Below are 24417 nucleotides of genomic sequence, written 5' to 3' on the forward strand. Positions count from 1 at the left end.
TGTCAATTTGAATTCTAGAACCCCTACCAGGTTCTCATGGTGAATATGGGAGAAAAAAATCCCCTTGTGCTCTGGGCAGGGGAAGGGGAAAAGTAACCATTTTGGAATATGCCCATAGTGTTCTTTTCTCCCTTACAAAGGCCTGCTGTCAAGGGAAGCTACCAGAGCCTTATCCGACCTGGAGGGTGGGCAGTTACCCAACTTCAGCCTTATCTAGCTTTCTTGACTCACATAAGGGGAGAAAGAAGGCTAAGAAATTCTTCTGAAGGTCACAGCCTAGGGATTCTGGCCCAATAAAACAATAGAGATGTAAATGTAAGATTATAGACTGCTTCCCTTCCCCAGTACCTTGCTACTTACACACCAGCAGGACTCCAGTGTATTAACAGTGGGTTACAATAGAGAGCTTCAACACAGTGACTTTATTTAAGAGGAAATTGCTAGGGAAACCCAGACAATTAGGTAGACAAAAACAAGGACACTGGAGGAAATTGACACCTACAACTACAGCAAGCATTAAACACAACTTCAGTCCTAGCCAGGTTAACATAAAACCTTACACTAAAGATTGGTTTATTTCTGTTCCTGATACCCAATATATCTTGGGTCTATTAACAAAAAATTACAAAGCATGCTGAAGAGCAAGAAAAATCACAGTCTAAAGAGACAAAGCAAGCACCAGAACTAGACTTAGGTATGAGAGATTTCAGACTAGGAACTTAAAATAACTTTCATTAGTATATTAAGGGTTCTAATGGAAAAAAAGTGGACAACATGCAAGAACAGGTGGATAGTTTAAACAGAGACATGGAAACTCAAAGAATCAGAAGGGAATGCTAGAAATCAAAAACATTGTAACAGAAAGGAAAAATGTCTTCGGATGAGCTTGTGTCAGTAGACTGGACACAACTGAGTAAAGAATTAATAAGCTTGAAGATAGAAATTTCCAAAACTGAAATACAAAGAAAAAGAAAAGAAAAACTAAGTGCAAATGAAAATACATCTTATCAAAATGTGTGGAATATAGTGAAATGCAGTGCTTACAGCATTAAATGCATATGTTAGAAAAGAAGAAAGATCTAAAATGAATGGCCTAAGCTTTTACCTTAGAAAACTAGGGAAAGTTCAGTATAAACCTAAAGCTAGCAGAAGGAAGGAAATAAAAATTAGATTAGAAATCAATGAAGTGAAAAACAAGAGGATAATATGATTAAAAAACAAAAACTGATTCTTTGAAAATCAGAGGGAAACATTTTATATACACAGACACTTAAATAGCTGAACACAAAGCTTCATAATAGATCAGCATTAGTGGAATGGCCAACAAGTTGTCATTGGCATGTGGGAAGCTAGAGAGTTAGATGTTTTATGGTTTTTTCATTTTAATTTTTTTATTGAAGTATAATTGATTTATAAGGTCATGTTAGTTTCTGGTATACAGGAAATTCTTTTTCATATTATTTTCCATTGTGATTTAATACAAGATATTGAATGTAGTTCCTGTATTACACAGTAGGACCTTGTTACTTATTTTATATGTAGTAGTTTGTATCTGCTAATCCCAAACTTCTAATATTTCCCTCCCTCACCCCCTTTCCCTTTGGTAACCATAAGATTGTTTTCTATGTCTGTGAGTCTGTTTCTGTTTTGAAATAAGTTCATTTATATCATATTTTAACCTCTGCAAATAAGTTATATCATATGATACTTGTCTTTCTCTGTCTGACTTACTTCATTTAGTACAATAATCTATAGGTCCATCCATGTTGCTGCAGATGGCATTATTTCATTCTTTTTTATGGCTTAATAGTATCCACACAATGGATATGTGAGATATATATATATGTTTATAGTTTCCTTTGCTGTGCAAAAGCTTATAAGTTTAATTAGTTCCCATTTGTTTATTTTTGCTTTTATTTCTGTTGCCTTGGGGGACTGACTTAAGAAAATGTTACAATATATGTCAGAAAATGTTTTGCCTGTGTTCTCTTCTAAGAGTTTTATGGTGTCGTGTCTTATATGTAACTCTCTAAGCTATTTTGAGTTTATTTTTGTGTAGAGTTTGAGGGAGTATTCTAATTTCATTGATTTACATGTGACTGTCCAGCTTTCCTAACACTACTTCCTGAAGAGACTGTCTTTTCTCTATTGTATATCCTTGCCTCCTTTGTCAGAGATTAATTGACCGTAGGTGTGTGGGTTTATTTCTGGCTCTCTGTTGTGTTGCTTTGATCCATATGTTTGCTTTTGTGCTAATACCCACAATGTTTTGATTACTGTAGCTTTATAGTATTGTCTGAAATCTGGGAAGGTTATGCCTCCAGCTTTGCTCTTATTCCTCAGGATTGCTTTGGCCACTCTGGGTCTTTTATGGTTCCGTGTAAATTTCAGGATTATTGTTCTAGTTTTGTGAAAAATGTCATGAGTAATTGGATAGGGATCACATTAAATCTGTAGATGGCTTTGGGTAGTATGTCCATTTTAACAATATTAATTCTTCTAATCCAAGAACATGGGCTATCTTTCCATTTCTTTAAATCATCTTCAGTTTCCTTTATCAATGTTTTATGGTTCTCAGCATACAGGTCTTTTACCTCCTTGGTCAGGTTTATTCCTAAGTTTTGGTTTTTTTTTTTTTGATGTGATTTTAAAAAGGATTGTTTTTTAGTTTCCCTTTCTGATATTTCATTGTTAGTGTAAAGAAATTCAACAGATTTCTGTATGTTAGTCTTGTTTCCTGCTACCTTGCTGAATTCATTGATCAGTTCTAGTAGTTCTTATGTGGAGTCTTTAGGGATTTCTATATATAGTATCATGTGATCTGCATATAATAACAATTTTACCTCTTCCCTTCCAATTTGGATACCTTTTATTTCTTTTTCTTTTTCTTCTTTTTTTTTTTTGTCTGATTGCTGTGGCTAGGACTTCCAATACTATGTTGAATAGAAGTGGTGGGAGTGGGCATCATTGTCTTGTTTCAGATTTTAGCAGGAGGGCTTTTGACTCTTCCCCATTGACTACTATGTTGGATGTGGATTTGTCATAAATAGCTTTTGTTATGTTGAGATATGTGCCCTCGACCCCCACTTTGGTAAGAGTTTTTTTTATCATGAATGGATATTGAATTTTATCAGATGCTTTTTCTGCATCTATTGAAATGATCATATCTTTTTTGTTGTTTCTTTTGTCGATGTGGTGTTATCACATTGATTGATTTGTGTATATTGAACAATCCTTGTGACCCTGGAATGAATCCAACTTGATCATGGTATATGATCTTTTTTATGTGTTATTGGATTTGATTTGGTTTGCTAATATTTTGTTGAGATTATTTACATCTATCTTCATCAAAGACATTGGCTTGTAATTTTCTTTTTTGGTAGTGTCTGTCTGGTTTTGGTATCAGGGTGATGGTGGCTTCATAGAATGACTTTGGGAGTATTCCCTTCTCCTCAATCTTTTTGAAGAGTTTTGGAGGATTTGTGTAAGTTCTTCTTGGGTGTGTTTGGTAGAGTTCCCCTGTGAAGCCTTCTGGTCCTGGACTTTTGTTTCTAAGGAGGATTTTATTATTATTATTATTATTATGGATTCTATTTCACTTCTAGTGATTGGTCTGTTCAAATTATTTATTTCTTCTTGATTCAGTTTTGGTGGGCTCTATGTTTCTAGAAACCTGTCCATTTCTTCTAGGTTGATTTGTTGGCATATAATTGTTCATAGTATTCTCTTACAGTTTTTTGTTTTTCTGTGGTATCGGTTGTTATTTCTCCTCTTTTATTTCTTACTTTGTTTATTTGGGTCCTCTCTCTTTTCTTCTTGGTGAGCCTGGCCAGAGATTTTTCGATTTTGTTTATTACCATTTCAAAAAACCTAAGACCTGGCTATGTTAGAGGGACACCTGAAATAGACTGCAACATACCTGCTGCTATGTTAACCCATTAAGAAAAAGTTCCTAAAGAACTGTCATGGTTTCTAGGAATCTCCTCTAGCCCTGTTAAATAAATTGTTAATCTTTTCTTTCATACCACAAAGCTCTATGCCCTCCATATCTCAGATCTGAATTACCGTTACAGCTTCTTAAGTGATATCCCTGCAGAAAGTCCCTATATTTAGACCAATCTCTTTTTAGTATTTCACTTATTCCAAGTTCATTTTCTGCCTCTGGCTTCCTGGCAACCAGTAGGCATGTGAATTAATCATGTCTCTCTCTGGTTTGCTATTTTGTCTTTTATATCTTTGAATTATTGTACTCATTACATAGTGTGTACATGTTTTTTTCCCCTCTCTGAGAAGTTCAAAGGCCAATTGTTGAATCCTCAGCACCTGGCATTAAGATGGCAAATAGTAGATGCATGATTAAATGTCTATTTGATTGAGTTAAGTACTTATCCTGCCTTCATCCTTCTGAAATACTCTTCTTTTTGCCTATGGAAATTCTATCCCACTCTTCAAACTCACCTATTCCATGAAATCTCTCCTGCCTATAGTCTACATTGATTTCCAAACTCTTACTGTATCCATATGCGGTACCACGTGATGAGCTGCATGGAATCTGGAGTGATGGCTTGAGTGTCCCAAACTTTTACATAATATATAAATTAGTATAGAAATAAAAAATGACTAGTTAAAAAATTGAGAGTATTTACTCAGTAACTGCTTTGGTAAGGTACTGTGCTAGTTTTTAAGGGGACAAAGGTGAGTACATCCCTCAAGGAGCTTACAGTTTAGTAGGGGAGATAAGACATATAACAAGTAGTTAAGTGGTGACTTTCATAGTGGATGTGTTTTGAGAGTTGATTATGGCAGTTGGGAAGCTCTAGTAAAGCTTTGTGGATTTTGATAGCCATGGGTAAAATTTAAACCCCATAAAGTCGGCATTATCATTATTCCTGTATTATTGATGAAACAAATTGATGCCCAGAGAAGTTAAGTATCTTGACCAAGGTCATAATGGTCAATAGTGGTAGAGCTGAAACTTAAACTTGGTAAGTCTGCCTTCCAAATATCTGCCTTTAATTGCAGCACCAAGACTGTAGAGGTCATACAGAAGAATTAGCAACACTAACGGGATATGGAGAGTAATGGAGTACTGCAGGCACAGATGACATCAGAGGCACCTGAGTGACGTGATTAAAGCACTGATGGTGCCATTGACAACATGGGGAACACAGGCTAAGACATAAGAGTAGGAGGAAAACTCAGTTAATTTTAGACAAACCAAGTTTTAGGTACTTGCAGGAGGGACACATAGCAGTTAGAGAAATTGGACTGGATATGAGAGGCAGTTCGAAATAGGGGGAATCTCAATGGCCACAAAATATTGAAAGCATGTCTAACTTTACCAGAGTCATGGAAATAAAAGTTAAAAATGTGAGATGCCCTTTCCTACCTGCTAGATGGACAAAAAGTTAAAAATTGTATACTAAAATTGTAAGAATATAGAGGGATAAGAATTTTTATACACAGTTCCCAGAATTGCCTTTTTTTGCAGTTGATTTGTTCAAATCAGGATCCCAACACTGCAAAGTCCAAACATTGCATTTGGCTGAATATCTCTTAAAGAGTCTCTTTTGAAGACTGTGTTTGTTTGTTTAATTGATTTTACTTTTCTTTTACCCCCTTTGGTAGGTTGGAACAGTCAGAGAGCCTAGAGGAAAACCAGCGAAACCTCCTTCAGATGACCGAAAAGTTCTTCCATGCCATCATCAGTTCCTCCTCCGAATTCCCCCCTCAGTTACGAAGCGTTTGCCACTGTTTGTACCAGGTATGCTTAAGTTTAGAGGCTACCTTTATTAATCCAAAGCTAAATTTAAAAGAATGCTTTACCGAAGAGGGATTTAGCTGCTGATAGTGGGTGGTTGATAATACTGAGTAATATTGCTTAGAAGACAGTTTGAAGTATTTTAAGGGGTACTTTAAAAATAGTAAGTTTTTCTTGCATTGGGAACAAGTTTAAAATGCACCAAATCTACTAGTTGTAATAGATGTGGCTGAAGTGAGATATACTATGGAATTTTTGTGGTTGTTTTTACCTAAATTACTCATAGAGTCTTTCACATATGAGGCAGGTCTATTCTTTGTTTTTTGCATTGTGAAATGCTTGGTCTATAATTCTGATTTCTTCTTTAAGCTATAATGTGTTTGTGTCAGGTTTTCCCAGGACAGATTGATGTTTATTTTATGTAGGATGCTATTTATAAAATATATTGCATCATCATTCACATCAAATTATTAGACTTTCTAACACTAGCACTGCAAGTAATGCTTCTGAGTTCAGATGTCCACAGTCATCCCCTACTTGGTGAGGAAATTAGGTCTGTGTTCTTTTATGGCTTCCACTGTGTATTTAAATTGCTTATGCAGTTTCAGAAATGATTGAATCATTCCAAGCAAATCCACATTAGCCTGTTTAAACTATGATTCTGGAGGAAACATTAGTTGGTCTGGAGTTTGGGACAGGGGTAGGTATAGGGGAGAGAATTTATGTATTTACCAAAACCAATGCCTTTTGTGTCTTTTTCTTTGCAGAGTCATCCCCAGCCATTTGTTTTTTAGCACAGGGCTTCAGTTGCTTAGAGACGTTAGCAAGATCAGTGAAATCATCATTAAAATGCTGTTTCAGGCCGCTCTGTGTGAATTTTTCCCCCATTGCTATTTATAAAGATGTATCTGCTGTATCTATAAAAAAACTTTTCTTCACATACGTATAAAGCGTACTTAGCAATAAAACTCTCTTAATTTATCGTGACTTTTCCTGCCTTTTCAAAATAGCTCAAGGGAGCTTAGGAGAGCACCACATAATTTTTCCAGCTGGTTAAATCTGAGACTAGAGGGTGGTTTAGTTATAATATAAAATATAAAACAGTAAATAATATCTTCTCTTAAGTTTGGGCATTATTCAGGTAGCTCTTTAAATCTAACTCAGTCTTTCTGTTTATAAAACTAAGTAGACAAGAAATGGTGAACACATATTAGAAATAGTCTGGGTCAACTTCTTGGGTGGCCTGATAGTACCTGTTTTCAGAGAGCAAATGGATTTCTAAAGCGGCAGTGGCTTTGACTTTAACTGGTTAAAAGTGAATGGGTACTGACTACCTGATTACATGCATAGTCTAGTAGATTTTAGTAGAAACTCTTCATGTGTTGTCACCCTAAAAGGAAAAATTGTATCAGCAAACTTGGAGTCCCATTTGATAAGGAAAAAGGAACAGGGCTTGGCACTTAGTAAGTACTTCGGAAATATTTAATGAAGGAATAAATTACCCTATTCCTCCTACCCATGTAAACAAGATTCTTACCCGCTTTCATAGTTAGAAAGGGAGGGAAGTAGTGAAAATAAATCAGAAAACAGAGCTTATTAAACACCAAGTGTTGTGCTTTTTTAAACACTCCATAATACAGTATCCCATATTACAACAGACCTGAATTATCATATTAAAATTTCACATACAATTATTCTCTTTAAGAATATTATTGAAATGTTAGTGCATTTTTTGGAGTATTGGGTAAACTTATTATTGGAATGTAGAATACTATGGAGCAAAGGTATCCAATGTTATTTATAAATAAGGGTTTGTTTTTTAATAGGTGACTGATAATGGGGAATTTTACATTTACTAAATTAAAAAGAAAGGGAAAAAAAAAACTTCGATCTCAAGATAGTCTTTCATTAAGTCCCCTTCCAAATGTTTTCCCCTTAGTTTGTTCTTTTATTTTTGTTCATATTCCGTCTTCTGGCTCTTCCTTGCCCTTTTGACTTTGGCAGAAACATAATGGGACCTTTGTACTTTCAAGTTCTGCTGGCAGGGTAGTTGATTGTTTTTTTCCCCTCTAGCAAACATGGCTCCTGCTTTGGGACCTACTGGGGAAAATTTGAAAGCTAAGTGAGTAGGTTGCTAGCTAATGGATTTCTCTGAGCTTTGGCTCTTTTTACTTGAGTAATATTTTGACTCTTAAGCCTTTTTAAGATTGTGCTTTAACCGGCTCTTTTGTTTTATATGCCTCCTTACTTAGTGGACTGGATTAAAGTTATATAGGAATAGCCAACTATTCCTGTATAGTTCAACTACAGTGAACATGTATTATATTTATAACTAAGGCATTTTGTCAAGAATTTGTTTCCACTTTTCCTCCCGATAGTTTTGGAATAATGAGCAAATAATTCCCAGAATGGATATTCTCCTAAGCTGTGGTGAGAGAGTTATGAAAAGAGCTAAATATTATGACTCTAAATAAATGTCATCTTTTCTCAGCAAATCTTCTCCTCCAAACAAAATTAGTTTACACAGAAATGTTAAGGCTATAAATAATAGTTTTATACCATAATTGAAAAAAAGTGTATAAAATGGCATTTTTGTGATAAATTGGGTTACGAGTGCTTTTGTATATAGTCTAAAATTTGAATCAAAGCTCCTTGAAAAAGGAACTGTGTCTTACTGTTTGACTGCTGTTTTCCAATGCCTAGAATGGTATCTAGCATGTAGATGCATGTTAACTACTCAGGTGGATGAATGGACGGATGGATGAACAGATATCAAACTAACTGTCCCAAATTGTTATGGGCTATGGTGTTGGATGCACAGAACTCCTAGAATGAAATGCCATATATGGTGGATTAAGAATTTTAGTTTGTTCTAAAAATATTTTAAAAATAATTGTTGTTCCTAGTCTAGTTCAGTCAGAAGTCTTTTAATTTTAACAGAGCTCTTTGGCCTAGGAGGAGCTCTGTGAGATGAAACCAGTACGTCTCTGTGAGCTTTAGGGGGGGATTTTTTTTTTTTTGAGACATTCTGATAAATGGTCAAATCTGTGAAAGATTTTAAGCAGGCTTACAGTTTTATTGTATAATTTTCTCCGCAGTTTCTTCACTTTAATATTAATTAATGCTTGTTTCTAGTTGAGCTGATAACATTCTTTCCCCAAATGTTGCAGAGCTTTTTAACCTCCTCTGATTAGAACCTTTTCAGGAAATAGCCTGCAAACAGAAAGATAAGTGAAATTTTAAGAGTAATCTTTCTTAAAGAGAGAGAGTGAAATTTTTAATTCAGAATCTCTAGAGTGTATTTTTCTATTATATTTAGCCATTTAATGTTCATTTTTTAATCAGTAGGATCTGAATTAAATTCCAGCTATGAAAAAAAGAACTTTTAAGTCAATTGAAGGATACACAGAGAAGTGTACATAAACCTATATATCAAGAAAAAATTGTGGAGACATATAGCAGTGTTTTTAGTGTGTCATCTACTTATAATGAACATTTTATATAAAATTTATCAAAAGCTAGGAATTAACTAAAATGTAAATATTAAATATCCTCAGATACTCTTGAGAACTTTTCTGTGATTTATAGCCAGAAATAGTAGATATGATTGTCTCAACATTTCTTGCTATTTATTTAGTGCTTTGGCTTAAACATGTAGTAAAAATGAAAATCCAGAGATAAAATTCATCCCTCAAAATTCAGTTGATTTCTAATTTTTTGTTGATTCCATTTGTGTTACATTTTGATCGTGTAATTTTATGTACAAGCCAACATTGTTTTTGTTGCTGTATGTAGTTGGTGCTGTGACTTGTTTGTGCTCATCTCTGTTCCTGTAGGCAACTTGCCACTCCCTACTGAATAAAGCTACAGTAAAAGAAAAAAAGGAAAACAAAAAATCAGTAAGTTTGGAGAACTTTTTTTTAGCTGTTTCTTTCGAAGCAAAACAAAAATCTTTTGCTGTTTGTTAAGAACATCTTCACTGTAGCCTATTTGACCTTCACTGTAAAATCATTCTACTAATTCTGGCACAAAATAGCTTTCATTTCAATTAACCCTGGAATTAAGTTACATTGAAACATTCTCTGTGTTCCTTTGGTTTGATTTATCCCAAAGGCATTTTGGGGGCATTTGTTGCATTGGATATCCCTGGTTTAATTTTATTATTGTTATTTTGAAAATTATAAATGAATGCAAAAGAAACTTAATTTCAAGGCCTTAGGAAATGCTGACTCTCTTCATTCTTGCTTCTTGTTTGCAGGTAATGTGAGTGATTTCTTTTCCTAGAGATGAAAGTTTTTCTTAATTGTTAGAAGTACATGGAAGGAAAGTGTCACGTTCTAAATCTTACTTAAAAGTAGCTAAATTTAATTTTTTACTTCTTATATTTTCATCTAGACAGTTTCCTCCAGAATTTAGATATTTGTGAAATTCTAATGGTGAAACAAAACCACTTTTACCTTAGAAAAAATCATCATTAAACTATTGGGACTGAGAACATAGTACTTTTGAAATAAAGGAAAACAGTGAGTCTATATTTATAGAGAAATACCTTATTTGTAAACATGGTATGAATATACCCCTTACTTTTATGACCTTGCCCTAATTTAAAAGGAAGAAAATTATGGTAGTCATAATAATTTTTTTCCTGTGAGTGAAATTTGTCCAAAATATTAACATGCATTCATTTAAAATTTGCCATTATCTTTCAGTATGACTGATCTTGAATCAGGCTGAGTACAGCCTTTGTACATATAATCCAAATGAATTTAGAGAAGGATGTAAAGAAAACCTTTAGGAGTCATGTAGGTAGTTTACTTTAAAAGGTAAAATTTAGAATATAGTATTCATCTGGTTTCATCTTTCATTCCTTGTCTGAGCTTCACATATAACAAATTTTGGTTGTAAATTCAAAACTAAATTAAAATTTATAGACATATGCTTTTATATCAATTTAGGAGATTCTTTTTTGGGTATGTTAAGTAAATTTGGTCAGCTGTCAGCAAATGGATTGGATTGGATGGCCATCTTGCGTAATAAAAACATTTCTTTCTAATGCTTCAGCCTTCTAATTCTCAGCATATGTGGATATAACATAATATACACCATCACTGTTGAAATTAATTTACTGTTTCTAACATTCTTGTTCAGTGTTTCACTAATGCTGTTGTGTAGTGTATCACATAAATTAAAATTCAGGCTTTCTGTGTTTCTCTAGAGCATGTTTTCTAGCCTTCCTAATAACATTGCTTTATTTATTAAGATTGTGTCTAAAATTGTTTCTTGAAAAATTTTTTTCTACTAGTGTTATTTTCAGATTTAAAAAATGTTTCTAGGTAACATGAAGTTGTGGAATGTATTTCTCAGCACAAGTCATATGAGGTCCTCATGGAAACGGAGGGAATCTAATTGGTAATTTGAGATATTTTAGAATGCATTCCAAAGTATGATGGCAGTATAGCCATTATAAATTTAAAATATTGGTTTATGGAGCTGTTGGGGTAACAGAATCTAATGATCTTTTAAAAGCAAGTTAACTTTCTTTTGGGGTGTATGTACCATGAGTTGTAATATGTAAAATATATAGAGAAGGTTCTGGCTTCTGGTATATAGCTATGTAGTTGTATTACGATAATTCTGTTTATTACACTCAAATATATACTGTATAATTAGATCTCCTTTGAGAAGTTAATTGTCAGCCTAACTTAGGTAATTAAGGATATATGGGTTGTGATCCTCTTGCTGATGCACAATGTATGTATTTATTTGTAACATACAGCTTTTAGTGGGGTGTCGGTAGTGAAGGAGACATTTGACTGATACCTGGTTTCCACATACAGACTGGCCCTAATTTGATCTTTTATGCAGAATGTCTTTTGGATCCAAATTAGATTTTTACAGGTTAAAAAGGAAAAAAACAACTTGAGTATGTATATTATGAAGTAAAATCACACTGATGTTAATTAGTGGTGAAAGAAAAAGTAGTATTTTTATATATTGACTCATAAAACTTGTTATAAAGCATTTTTATGGATATTGATTATTTTATCAGGTTTTAGTTCCAAGAATATACTGAAACTGTTGTCAGTGATTATATGATACTTGGAACAATGTATGTTCCTGCAGTGTGGATATTTTGTTTTGACATGAATTGTTTTTGAAAATGTGGAAGATAGTGAAGGTGTAGTACTTGTCATAAGTTTTATAGTATTCTCCCTTTGAGAAATAATTCACTCATGTTCCTTAAATTCTGAGACTGAGTAGTACTGAGTATAAATCAGGTATTAATGTGAGTCACTTTAAAACTTTTTTGTCCTAAAGAAAACCAATAAATAGCTGCCTTCAAAAATGCATTTTAAGAGTTCTCCAAGTTTACATGAGTAATTCATTTTTTGAGATACTTTGACAGCAGGTTAGTATTTTATAAATTAACCAGTTCTTTAACCAGACTCTGACTTTTACCTCTTTCAAAACCACTTTAAGATATTAATGGATTAAACTGAATATGTGCTATTCCTTTAAAACAACCTATTTGCAATTAAATATAAAGCAATTTTTAACCTCCTTCCTTCTTGCTAACTCACTCCTTAAGGGCTTTAAAATTTTATAGGTTTGTTGATAATGTTTCTTATGTTTTAAGATTAAAATTTGTGAGTTCTAAAAGAAACAGTCACAATGGTGGTCTGTGAACATTCTAAAATTGTATGAAGAATTTTGTCTGTGCAACAGTAAACATTCTTTTTTCTGTTCCTACTCCCCAAAAGGTTAAACACTATACTAGATAGTAAAAGCACTTGAGTTTTCTTAATTCTATTTCTAAAACTGTATTTTGGCTAAAAATAACTCTAAAACAGTATTTAGATTTTAACACATTCTACTAAGGCTGCTGTATGTAGCCACCTTCACCAGTTTCCTCTTACTGAGTTGTAAGGTTGCTCTTCGTGCAGTAGCACTCAAAGTACTGTACCACCAAGCTTCCTCAGCTGCATAGTATAAACAAAGGTGAGAATGTATTAGTCATAACTCACCCCCATTACCACTTTTACAAAGATTTTTTCTGCTTAAAAAATCATCCTCTATTAAAGTAGTTTTTTTACTAACTTCCTGTCGGATATGATAGAAAATTATTTTGAGATTTTAGGCAGTGAATAAGAACACATTTATAATGCATACCACATGAAGCACTAGAGGAAATAGAATGAAATAATTCTTATTCTTTCCAGAGTTAGTATGGAGTCAGTGAGCCATGTGAATTCACGAGAGGAAATATTACTTTATTGAGGCATTGTGAAGAAAACTAGAGCTGTGTGAAATTCTGCACATACGTCCTGTTTTCTCATTTTTCCCTCATATCTTTGAAATGTAGGTATAATCAATGATGATAAAATTAAGACCTTTTTTCAGATCTCTTCTACACAACTCATCCATGAGACGTCTTTTTTCTTAGATACATTTATCATGCTTTTAAAGGTTGGAGGGCAAGAATTGAGGATAAGCTTTATTTGCTGATGTTTTGGGAGTAGGAAAAAGTAAAAATGTATTGTTCTCAAGGATTGGTCTATTCAGGGTCTTTGTGCAAAGTTTGACCTTCAAGCTCTTTTCTTCCCATTTCCATGTTTTAATTCAAACCGTATACTCAATTCTCAACTCCTTGTTTTTAGGTGGTTAGCCAGCGTTTCCCTCAGAACAGCATCGGTGCAGTAGGAAGTGCCATGTTCCTCAGATTTATCAATCCTGCCATTGTCTCACCATATGAAGCAGGGATTTTAGATAAAAAGCCACCACCTAGAATCGAAAGGGGCTTGAAGTTAATGTCAAAGGTGAAGAATTATTTTGATAATATAACTATTTTAAATTTCTCTTCAATAAATTTTTAGTTTTTCATATTCACTGTACTTACTCTTGAATTTATTTTTGGAATGCCCTCTGGTTTTCACTTACATGCCTTGTTTTATTTTTATTTGTTTATATTACAAAGGAATTCATTAGACTGATACCTGATGGGCCTTATTATCACTTGAAAATATTTTAGCAAATGTCTTCAGAAGATAGTTTTCTGTGTAATCATTCTGGAAATTCTGAAGTGGAAACCAAAATGTGTATTTTATGATTTTTTAAATTAAAAATGTATTAAATAATGTGTATTTTATGTGTATAACTATATGTGTGTGTATATAATAATAATACTAATATTTGGAAAAGAATAGAAATAACACCTAGTATTTATAGACTGAGCAATCATTGCCAGTAGAAATTATATCAGTGAAAAAATTAATATTTTAAAAAGAATATATGTGGGTGTAGATTTTATAATCTGATCCTTTATAACCTTGTTTTATTGTTTAGATACTTCAGAGTATTGCCAATCATGTTCTTTTCACAAAAGAAGAGCATATGCGGCCTTTTAATGATTTTGTGAAAAGCAACTTTGATGCAGCACGAAGGTAAGCAGCCTGCCACTTAGCCAGTTGCTCTGTTTGAGTCAGATATTTTCACTTCCACTCAAGTCCATGTACTTGGTCTACATGAAGCTCCTGCTTATTAGGTTTTTTCTCTTTAATCTCTAGGACAAGAACATAATTAATCTTACTTTATTTTACTGTAAAAAACATTAATGAAGTAAATCCATATTCTTTGTGATTTGGTAGTGATTTCCATATTTAAAAACCAGGAGGGATTTTTGACATAGCTACTAAAATAAAGGATTTGAGTTTGCTACAATATGGAGGAGAGGAAGAAGGAAAAAGCCTTCTTTCAGTAAAAACTAAAACTGAAATGGTACAGATAATGCATAATAGTGTATAATCACAAGTTTTGTGACATTAGAATATTTTTGATACTTTAATTTGAAAGTGTACGTAAACTAAAAGTTTACTCTTTAAACCAAGTAATACAAATGCATATGATTTTGTTCAAGAGTAACTGGAAAACTGTTCAAGTTTTATGATTTTAGAGAACTTGAGTTCTGCTCGGTAGGTTCCCATAACTAACTAGTTGCTTCTCTTTATCTGTCTTGAGTTGCTGGTTTATTTATAAAGTAGGTGTAATACCGTGTTTGCCTGTGAGTTGATTTTAGAGAAACGAATGAGATAAATTATGAGAAAGTTCTTTGTAAATGTAAGTTAACATCAAGAATTCTACTTTTCATGTAGTAGTAGATTCGTAAGTCTAATTGATCTGACTCACAGTCTAAGCTGTACTTGTACAACTCTCTTCCAATTTTTCATTATAGTTTGTACCAACTTCTAATTGGAGTTTAAAAGATACATTGTTGGGTTGCAAACCATAGTGGAAAGAAAGTGAATGTCAGCCTAGGATTTATATTCTAAGTAGATTGACTACCCACAGAAAGTTAAAAGAACAAAGGTTTTGATCCTGGCTTCACCCTGGCAAGTTGTATAACTTTGGAGAAGGTCTTTTGTCTTGTCTGGGCCTCCATTTCCTTACCTGTAAAGTACTGGCTTCTCTACAAAGTCTCATCCATCTAAATTTATTGTCTGACTTGAGAGCCTACCCTGAAACTGAAGCTAGACATCAGAAATGGAAAACCAACTTTCTCCTTGTCTCTTCTTGTTTTGTTTAATGATAGTCACATGTGTGGGTTAAACCTCCATATTTGTAATCTCAGTTATTTCACAGTTACTTCATATAAATTTAATTCAGACATAGATATGAGTATATCTGACTTTTGAAATTCTGATAACTTTGCATTTTTGAAGGTTTTTTCTTGATATAGCATCTGATTGCCCTACAAGTGATGCAGTAAATCACAGTCTTTCCTTCATCAGTGATGGCAATGTGCTTGCTTTACATCGTCTACTCTGGAACAATCAAGAGAAAATTGGCCAGTATCTTTCCAGCAACAGGTAAGACTTTCCAATCACGGGGATATTGGAAACTCTCAGTTTAATTTTATATTAATAAAATTATTGGTCATGAATAATACTTTTTATTTTGTGTCTTCTTAAAATAAGAATTATGATTTGGAAAGAGAAATGTAGACTCTCTTTAAAAATACATAGGCAAAAACTTGTCATATTAAGTGGTAACAAGCTTACATAGGTGCTACAGACTTTTTTTTATGTTAAACTAAGAAATCAGAAATTAGGTTTTTAGGTTTTTTCTGGTTTGCAAACATTAGTGTGCAACAAGACATAGAGATGTTTAAATTTACTAGAAGATCAAATGAGTATTGGCATCTGAATCTGAAGAACAGCTTAATTTTTAGGAATTTTATAATGAAAACATTGCGATTCTATTGTAAGCCTATAGTAATCCCATTTGTGATACTCTTATGTATATGCAAATAAAGTTTTATATAGATAATTAATTAATTTCAGAATTTTACGTTAGTTAGTCTCTTGTAGCCTGGGTCATTTCCTGTCCTTTCTAATTATTTATGTTTATAAAGGGCCCTCTATCTGAGGAGCTCTCTTAAAAAGGTAGAATGAGTCCAGATTATTTTTAAATGCCAATGAAAATGGTTTGCTCATTCATGGAAAAGATAGAAGACCATGAAGCTAAGGCTAACTGATTAAGAAATGGGAGTTTAAAATATAGAACATTTTAATCTTTTATGAATTGTTAATGGCTTGGAGTAGACATGGGCATGACTGATAATGTATCTAAGACAGAAATATGAAAATGCTTTATCTGTGTGGCACTCAAACTATGGAACTTTTAAATGCAAAAATTCATTTATCTTATAATAATTCACATATGTATTCATGTAGTTTAATACTAGAGAATTTTTTTCCACTTGGTTTTTTTAAAAATACACATTTCAAACATACAAAAAAGTATAGACCATAGTATAAGAGAGACACATGTCTACTCCCTAGCTTTAACATTATTTTACTGTATTACTTCAGATCTTTAAAACGTTTTATTTCTTGGGGAAAGAAGAGTGTAATTCACAAAAAAGAAAAATTATAGGTATAGGATAGGTATGTATAACATAGTTTTGTATGTTTTAAACTTTTACAGAAATGATGTACTCAATGTAGTCTCTTCATACAATACTCTGAGATTTATCATTTATTTAACTTAGTATTTCGTTGAATGACTGTAACACTAGTTTCGTATTTCCTAATTGATCGATATTTAGGCTTTTCTGTTTTTCATTATTTTTAATAGTGATGTAATAAATATTCTTCATATTTGTCTCCCTCTGTATTACCTAAATGCATAATTGCTGGGTTCCGGGGTATGCAGAACCTCAGCCTGACTAGATATTGCCACATTGCTTTTCAGTGTACGTGCTGATATACACTTTGACCAGCACCGTGTACCTCTTTATACACATCCTCACCAAAGGTGGCATTAGCAAACTTCATAATTTTTTGCCAATTTGATGTTTATGAAATAGTGTCTTATTTTTATATGGTTTTAAATGTTTAATAATTATTGAAACTTCATGTTTACCCTTATTAAGCAGAAATCTGGTATCAGGGACAGTATGTCTATTTCCTAAATAGTGGTTTCTCAAGATGGATTCTTTTCATTCTAAGAGACAGTGGATCAAAATGTTATTTTTACTTACTGATTGTCTGTTTAATGGGAATGGATTTAGAATACTGGAACAGAAAGAATTTTTACGTAAATTTTGTAGTTTGAGGAGTGGTCATATGTCTAAGATGTCTCAGTGTAAATTTAACAACCCCTGAGGTCTTTTTGGTGCAGTTTAGAAATCAGCAGGAACCACCAGGTGACAGTAAAAAGAAAAGCAACCAATGACAGTCTAAAGAAATGTGTACTGCTAAATGTGAACTGCAACTTTTTCCTAAGTAGTTTGCTATATCTAGGGATCACAAAGCTGTTGGAAGACGACCTTTTGATAAGATGGCAACACTTCTCGCATACCTGGGTCCTCCAGAGCACAAACCTGTGGCAGATACACACTGGTCCAGCCTTAACCTTACCAGTTCAAAGTTTGAGGAATTTATGACTAGGTAAAGTACCACGTTGAAATGATGATTGCTTCTTTTTGGTTGAGGTACAAAGTTTGCCACCAGGCCACTTGTTAGATGTGCTTGTATATTTGATAGAGGATTATCAAGAAAGATGTACTCAATAACTGCATTGTTATGTTTAGGATTCCACTTCTCTCTTATTCTATGTATTGTTGAAATATGCTTTGTTTTGTGGTTGATTTTAGTATAAAAATAGTGTCTTATTGAATAGTACTTTGTATGTTGTTTTGAGGTGTTTTTGCATTTAATACTTAAAAGGGAGGGTAGATAACATTATTTTCATATTATAGTTAGGGAAAATAAAGCTCAAAGTGAATAATTAATTTGCCTAAGATTCCACACCTCTTTCATAGGTCCTTTGGTTCTAAGTGATGAACTCTTTCTACCACACTGTAACATTTTTCAGAACCCTCCTAAAAGTTAATGGTACTAACTTCTTTTAGATTGAGACTCAGAAAATATAGTATACTTTAATATTGCAAAAAAACTTCTGTGGACATTTTTTTTTAATGTGGACATTTGTTCTGAATCTCATTTAGAGAAATTTAGTTTGCAAGCCACATGATCCTCATTGTTAAATGTTGTTCACCTCTGTGATGTTACAGTGAAGGTAGTTTGCTGAATTCTTTGGTATTTAAAGTACCTTTCATAATCCTTTACACTTAGTCACTTAGTGCTTCATATAGTGAGTGTGGGTTAAGTGTTTTTGTTCATAGTGTATGCCAGAGGCAGAGAGGAAAAAGCAGAGTATGACATTCTGAAGTTAATTCACATTACTGATTTGTATATCATGTGCCTTGCCTTATGTGCCTGTTATTAATCATATTATGTATAGATCATAGTTTTGTACACATTACTCCAAATTTTTGATATCTTTAGCTCTGTTATATTTTTCTGTGTAACAAATGCTTATTTCTGTGTAATTAAGGAAGTATCTTCTATACAAAAATTTCATGTTACCTAGTTGAAAAGTGTAGTACAAAAATGTAAAACTTTTTTATTCAACATTACCAAGGACATCCTTGCCATTTTTCCATTTTTCTAAGAAAACCTCTTTATTAGTCCTTTTATCTTGACCTAAGACCCTGCCTTCCTTACAAAACAATCTTCTGTGCTTTTGAAGACTAAATGATCTAACTTGTGTAAAATACTTAGAACTAGTGTCTGTTGTATATATAAAGTGTTTAATAAACTTTAGGTGATGTTTTTAAGTTCCCACTGATGCTGTCTGAGACCCATTTTTCTTTTAAAAAATGGAAAGTAGCTTTATAATGTTAACTCTAAAAATAAAAATTGTTAAATTATTCAAAACATAGAAATCTAAGAGAATGTAAAAATTTTTTCAGTTATTTCACTTCTTAGAGATAATTCAGTTAGCATTTGGCCAATAGCTTCCCAATCATTCAGCTATACACATGTGAACCTGTTTCCCTTGTCAAAGGATGTCTAGATTGTTTCCATTAATATTAAACAAATGCTGACCTGGTACCAGCAACAGGATGAACTGAGATAATACAACCTCTTCTCCCACCCCCAGGACACATGAAAATACTAGGTAAAATAAAATATGTTTTAAAAATAAAGTATTTTTAGGGGGGAGGGTATAGCTCAAGTGATAGAGTGCATGCTTAACATGCACAAGGTCCTGAGTTCAGTCCCCAGCAGCTCCTATAAAAATAAATAATAAAACTTAATTACCTCCCCCCTGCCCCCCCAAAAGTATTTTTAAATGCGTATTTGGAAAAGAAGTTCAGAGCAAATTAGCTGAAAGGCAGTACAGAGAGACAAAGAAATGTAAAATATGAAAGAGTTTAAGAGATGCATATATCAGAATGGGAAGATCCAACGTGTCTAGTAAGTGTTTCAGAAAGAGAGCTTACAGAGAACAGTGAAGAGGTCATATTTAAAGAGACAACAGATGAGAATTTTCCAGAGTTGGTGAATGACATAAATCCTCAGATTAAAGACACACACTGAGTGTTGAGCAGAATATATGAAAATTAAACCATACTTTTAAAGAAATGTTTAAAAATATATATAGGAATATAATTATAAAAGTGATATTCAGAATCAGGGAGATTAAAATGGATGCTAATGTTGGTGTTGGCACAACTGTACCAGTAAATAACCATCTGGAAAAAGATGCTTATATTATTTGTGAGGATAAACTCCCATGAAGAAGAAAACTTGGGCCTTTCTCACTCATATCAAAATCAATAAGCCAGAAAAGGTTGATAAACTGAACTCTTAAAGAACAAATAAATAAAAATGGAAGAACTTCTGTCTAGGAAAAACAATGATTAAAAACTATTCTATGGCTAATATCCCTGTCCAGGAGTTTTCTTAGCATTATCTTATGAACCATTCTTTGTGGTTCAAAGAATAACACCTTGAAATTTTTGGTACATGTGGCCACATTGCCCTTCAGAAAGCATGTTGCTTTTAGATATTTTGTCATTTTGTATATTTTATCATTGATCCAATTGTGGATTTTTGTAGATACTCAGTGGACATTATAAAGCCTATGAGTTGCTCTTTTATTTTTTTTTCAGGCATCAAGTACATGAAAAAGAAGAATTCAAGGCTTTGAAAACATTAAGTATTTTCTACCAAGCTGGAACTTCCAAAGCTGGGAATCCTATATTTTATTATGTTGCACGGAGGTAAGAAACACTATGTTTTTTTGTTTTGTTTTGTTTTGTTTTAATTGAAGTATGGTCATGCTGTGTTAATTTCTAGTGTATAGCACAGTGATTCAGTTGTGTATACACACACACACACACACACACACACACACACACACACACACACACACATTCCTTTTCATTTTAGGTGACTATAAGGTATTGAGTATAGTTCCCTGTGCTATACAATAGGACCTTGTTGTTTATCTGTTTTATATATAGTAGTTAGTATTTGCAAATCCCAAACTCTCAATTATCCCTCCCCACCTCCTTTCCCCACCTGGTAACTATAAGTTTATTTTTTATGCCTGTGAGTATGTTTCTGTTTTGTAAATAAGTTCATTTGTGTCATTTTTTTAAGATTCCACCTATAAATGATATATGGTATTTTTCATTCCCTTTCTGGCTTACTTCACTTAGAATGATTATCTCCAGGTCTTTCTATCCATGTTGCTGCAAATGGCATTATTTTATTCCTTTTTATGGCTGAGTAGTATTCCATTTATGTGTGTATACACACACACACACACACACACACACACCCACAACTTCTTTATCCAGTCATCTGTTGATGGACATTTAGGCTGTTTCCATGTCTTGGCTATTGTAAACCGTGCTGCTGTGAATATTGGGGTGCATGTATCTTTTTGAATTAGAGTTTCGTCTGGATATATTCCCAGGAGTGGGATTGCTGGATCATATGGTAAGTCTATTTTTAGTTTTTTAAGGAACCTCCATAGTGTTTTCTATAAACTACATTCCCACCAACAGTGTAGAAGTGTTCCCTTTTCTCCCCACCCTCTCCAGCATTTACCATTTGTGGACTTTTTAATGATGGCCATTCTGACTGGTGTGAGGTGATACCTCATTGTAATTTTGATTTACGTTTCTTTAATAATTAGTGATATTGAGCATTTTTCATGTGCCTGTTGGCTATTTGTATGTCTTCATTGAAGAAAAGTTTGTTTAGGTATTCTGCCCATTTTTTGATTGGGTTGTTTGTTTTTTTGTTATTGAGTTGTATGAGATGTTTGTATATTCTGGAAATTAAGCGCTTGTCAGTCTCATGGTTGCAAATATTTTCTCCCATTATGCAGGTTGTCTTTTCATTTTGTTTATAGTTTCCTTTGTTGTGCAAAAGCTTATAAGTTTAATTAGGCCCCATTTGTTTATTTTTGCTTTTATTTCTATTGCCTTGGTAGACTGCCCTAGGAGAACATTGCTATGATTTATATCAGAGGATGTTTTGCCTATGAGTAACACTATGTTTTAGTTTCTCTCACCAGAGTTTTTTAAATGATGGCAAATGTAGAGAGACAGACAACAAGTTTGGCTTTTTGCCATTTGACTTTATCAGAATTGAAGACAAGCTTTTCTGGGAGAATGAAGCTGGGTAAACCGCCATCTCATTCCGAAATGATGCTCAGTATATTAGAAATTGCTTTTCAGACTACCTATTTCATATTGGCTTCTTTTTGTTACATAATTTTTTAAAAATACCACCTACAGTGAATTACAAAGAGTAAAAAAATCACAATCTTTTGTTTTCAGGTATATTCTGATTAAATAACATCCACAACATGATAATCAGAAACTTTTTAAAAATGGAAATAAAACTTCAAGAGTCTGTTTCTGAGAACTTTTAGCAATATGTGTGTAAGACAACCTCAGAGTGATTTAACAGATAATTCAGAGATGGTGTGGGAAATTTCTATAAAGATAGCACAGGTGGCAGCCTGGAAAATTGATTGTTTGCTTATGCTGTCTTCAGTAAAGGCTAATTCCTAGAAAGTCTTTCTGCAAATGCTGTGAGCTCCTCCTTCAAAATAGGTGTGATGCTTGCATTGTTTTCCCGGCCATTGTCTTTTCTTTCTTGCCTCATTCTGCCTTCCTTTCGAGAACGCGTCTATGTTATTATTTGGCCAGTTTTACTTCTTCCCATTTAGTGTGACATAAACTCATGGTAATTGAACCTTAGGAACAGTGTGATATAATAGATAGAACACTGGCTTTGGAATTTCAGAGACAGTGTTTACTTTTAGTTCTGCTATTCACTAGGCTGTAGGAGTTCATCTTTCTGAATTTACTGAATTTAATATAAATTGAGGAATTATTTCAGTAGACTTAGTGGTCATGGGTGGCAAAAAGTTGGCAGTGTATTGGAAACAAATGGAGGTTGAGAAATAGTGACAGAGGAGTGAAGGAAGGAAGGTGGAAGTTGGGAAACTCATTTAATCAGATAATTCAGATAGCATTAAAACCAACAAGTCCGAAGACCTGGGGTGTTAGGGAACCAAGAGGGCATAGGAACTTTCACTTATCCTTAGCCCTCCTCTTCAGCAGCTCTGAGTAATATCTCTTCAACTTCACCTGAAAGTCTTCTCTCCAGCTTTGATTTCAGGTGCTGTTTCTAAATTGCCTAAGATGACTTTGATTTTCTTTTGCAATGAGATGAACCATGTTTGTATTCTAATCCCAACCTTTAATACCACCAGTGTATTTTGACTTCCCCTATTACGTCTCACATTGATGGGAGAGATAGAGAGATGTGTGTCCTCCTCCCCCTTTAAATTCTTGTTAGTTTATAAATGGCAGAGATTTCTGGAAAACCTCAAAGCTGGGTTTTTTCTTCAGGATCAGACTGTAAGATTGTGTTCCTTCTTTACAGTGGTCTGTACCATACAAGGCCAAAGGAAAGTAGCACGGGTCTGATTCAAACACCCTCTGTGGGACTAAGTCAGCGAGATTTCCAGGAAACCTATATAACATGGTGACTTGAGAGAGCTAAGGATTCCAACTTGCTGTTTCTGCATAACCTTAGACAAGTTAGTTTTTAGAAATGTTAAAGAATAATAATAATATTTTGAAGAAAAGAGGGGGAAATGCATATAAAAACTATCCTGTCTACCTCTCCCATAAAGTATTTTGTGACATATGAAGTTCTGTACAGAGTATGTTTGAGGTTTTCTTTTGTTGTTGTTGTTTTTGCTTTTGAATATAACTGCCAATTTCAAGACTTTCAATCATTTCAGCTTCTTATTTAGACTTATGAGAGCACCTCCTGGTCTTCATTGTCACCTGGTGTGAAGCCTCAGGTTCAGGATAGATGAGCACTTAATAGCTCAGAACAGAGAGAGGCTCAGTTCATCCACTGTATACAAAAGCAGAAGAAGATAGTAAAGGCCTTGTCTCTATCCAGCCAACTTTGTCAGAGAACAACTAGGCTTGACTTTCTGACATTCCTGTGTTTCTGTGGCTTAGACTTCCGTGTATTAGTTTATGTCTTTTGAGCTGTAGATTCTAATCTCCTTTACAGATAGTCCACAGACATTTCAAGCTTCAAGTGTCCAAAATTCAGTGTATATTCAAATAAACTCCTTTTTCACACCATATTCTCTTTCTCAATAGCAGCACCATCCCTTCTCACTCCAGAAACCCTAATCATTTTATATTCTTCCCTCTTTTATCCTCCTTATGATCAATCACCAAGTCTTGATTTTTGTTGTGTGATCTAGGCAAGTCAATTAAGTTGTTTTAGTCAAGCCTTTGTTATTGCAAATAAGTCATTCTTACTTTCTGAAGAAGATAGGCCTAAACGTGAATCAGAGCAGAGACTGCCCAGATGTAGACAGAGTTTAGATGGCTGTCAGTTCTGGAACCAGCTTGTGCTCCCTGACTCTCTCTTGTCTTCACATTCAGTTGTACCTCATGATTTTCCTCTTTCTGTATCTTTTCAGCTTTAACTTCAACTAATAAATCCTTCATTACCTTAATACTGCACACTTCAAATTCCAGAAGGAGAACGTTCAGACAAAAAGTACCAGTTTGGCAAAACCTTTAACTCTGTGTGTTGGCCAGCCAGTAGATTTATGCCTGCTTCTAAGTCAAGTTCTTGCTTCTTACCCAGCAGTCATGTGGTTCAGAATGACTTCCTAGTGCTATTCCTTTATCAGGGGCTGTCCTTAGGTATGTGTTTTAATTTTTTAAATTGGATCTTAATGGT

The 24417-nt window shown here is 33.7% G+C and overlaps 1 protein-coding gene across 4 annotated transcripts in view; it reads left to right on the top strand.

The window, feature by feature from the left end:
- Nucleotides 1-24417, top strand: part of NF1 (neurofibromin 1) — a 224956-nt gene that overhangs the window by 117552 nt on the left and 82987 nt on the right. For 3 of the 4 annotated variants that reach the window (XM_031468338.2, XM_064495894.1, XM_064495892.1), the window contains exons 30-36: nt 5629-5764; nt 9598-9660; nt 13420-13578; nt 14105-14202; nt 15478-15624; nt 17563-17709; nt 20283-20393. In XM_031468338.2, coding sequence (XP_031324198.1) covers nt 5629-5764; nt 9598-9660; nt 13420-13578; nt 14105-14202; nt 15478-15624; nt 17563-17709; nt 20283-20393 — 861 coding nt within the window. The remainder of the gene's footprint in view (nt 1-5628; nt 5765-9597; nt 9661-13419; nt 13579-14104; nt 14203-15477; nt 15625-17562; nt 17710-20282; nt 20394-24417) is intronic. The other variant, XM_031468339.2, reaches the window with a different exon arrangement.

This window comes from Camelus dromedarius, chromosome 16 (genome assembly GCF_036321535.1).
Source record: "Camelus dromedarius isolate mCamDro1 chromosome 16, mCamDro1.pat, whole genome shotgun sequence".
Taxonomy (NCBI): Eukaryota; Metazoa; Chordata; class Mammalia; order Artiodactyla; family Camelidae; genus Camelus; species Camelus dromedarius.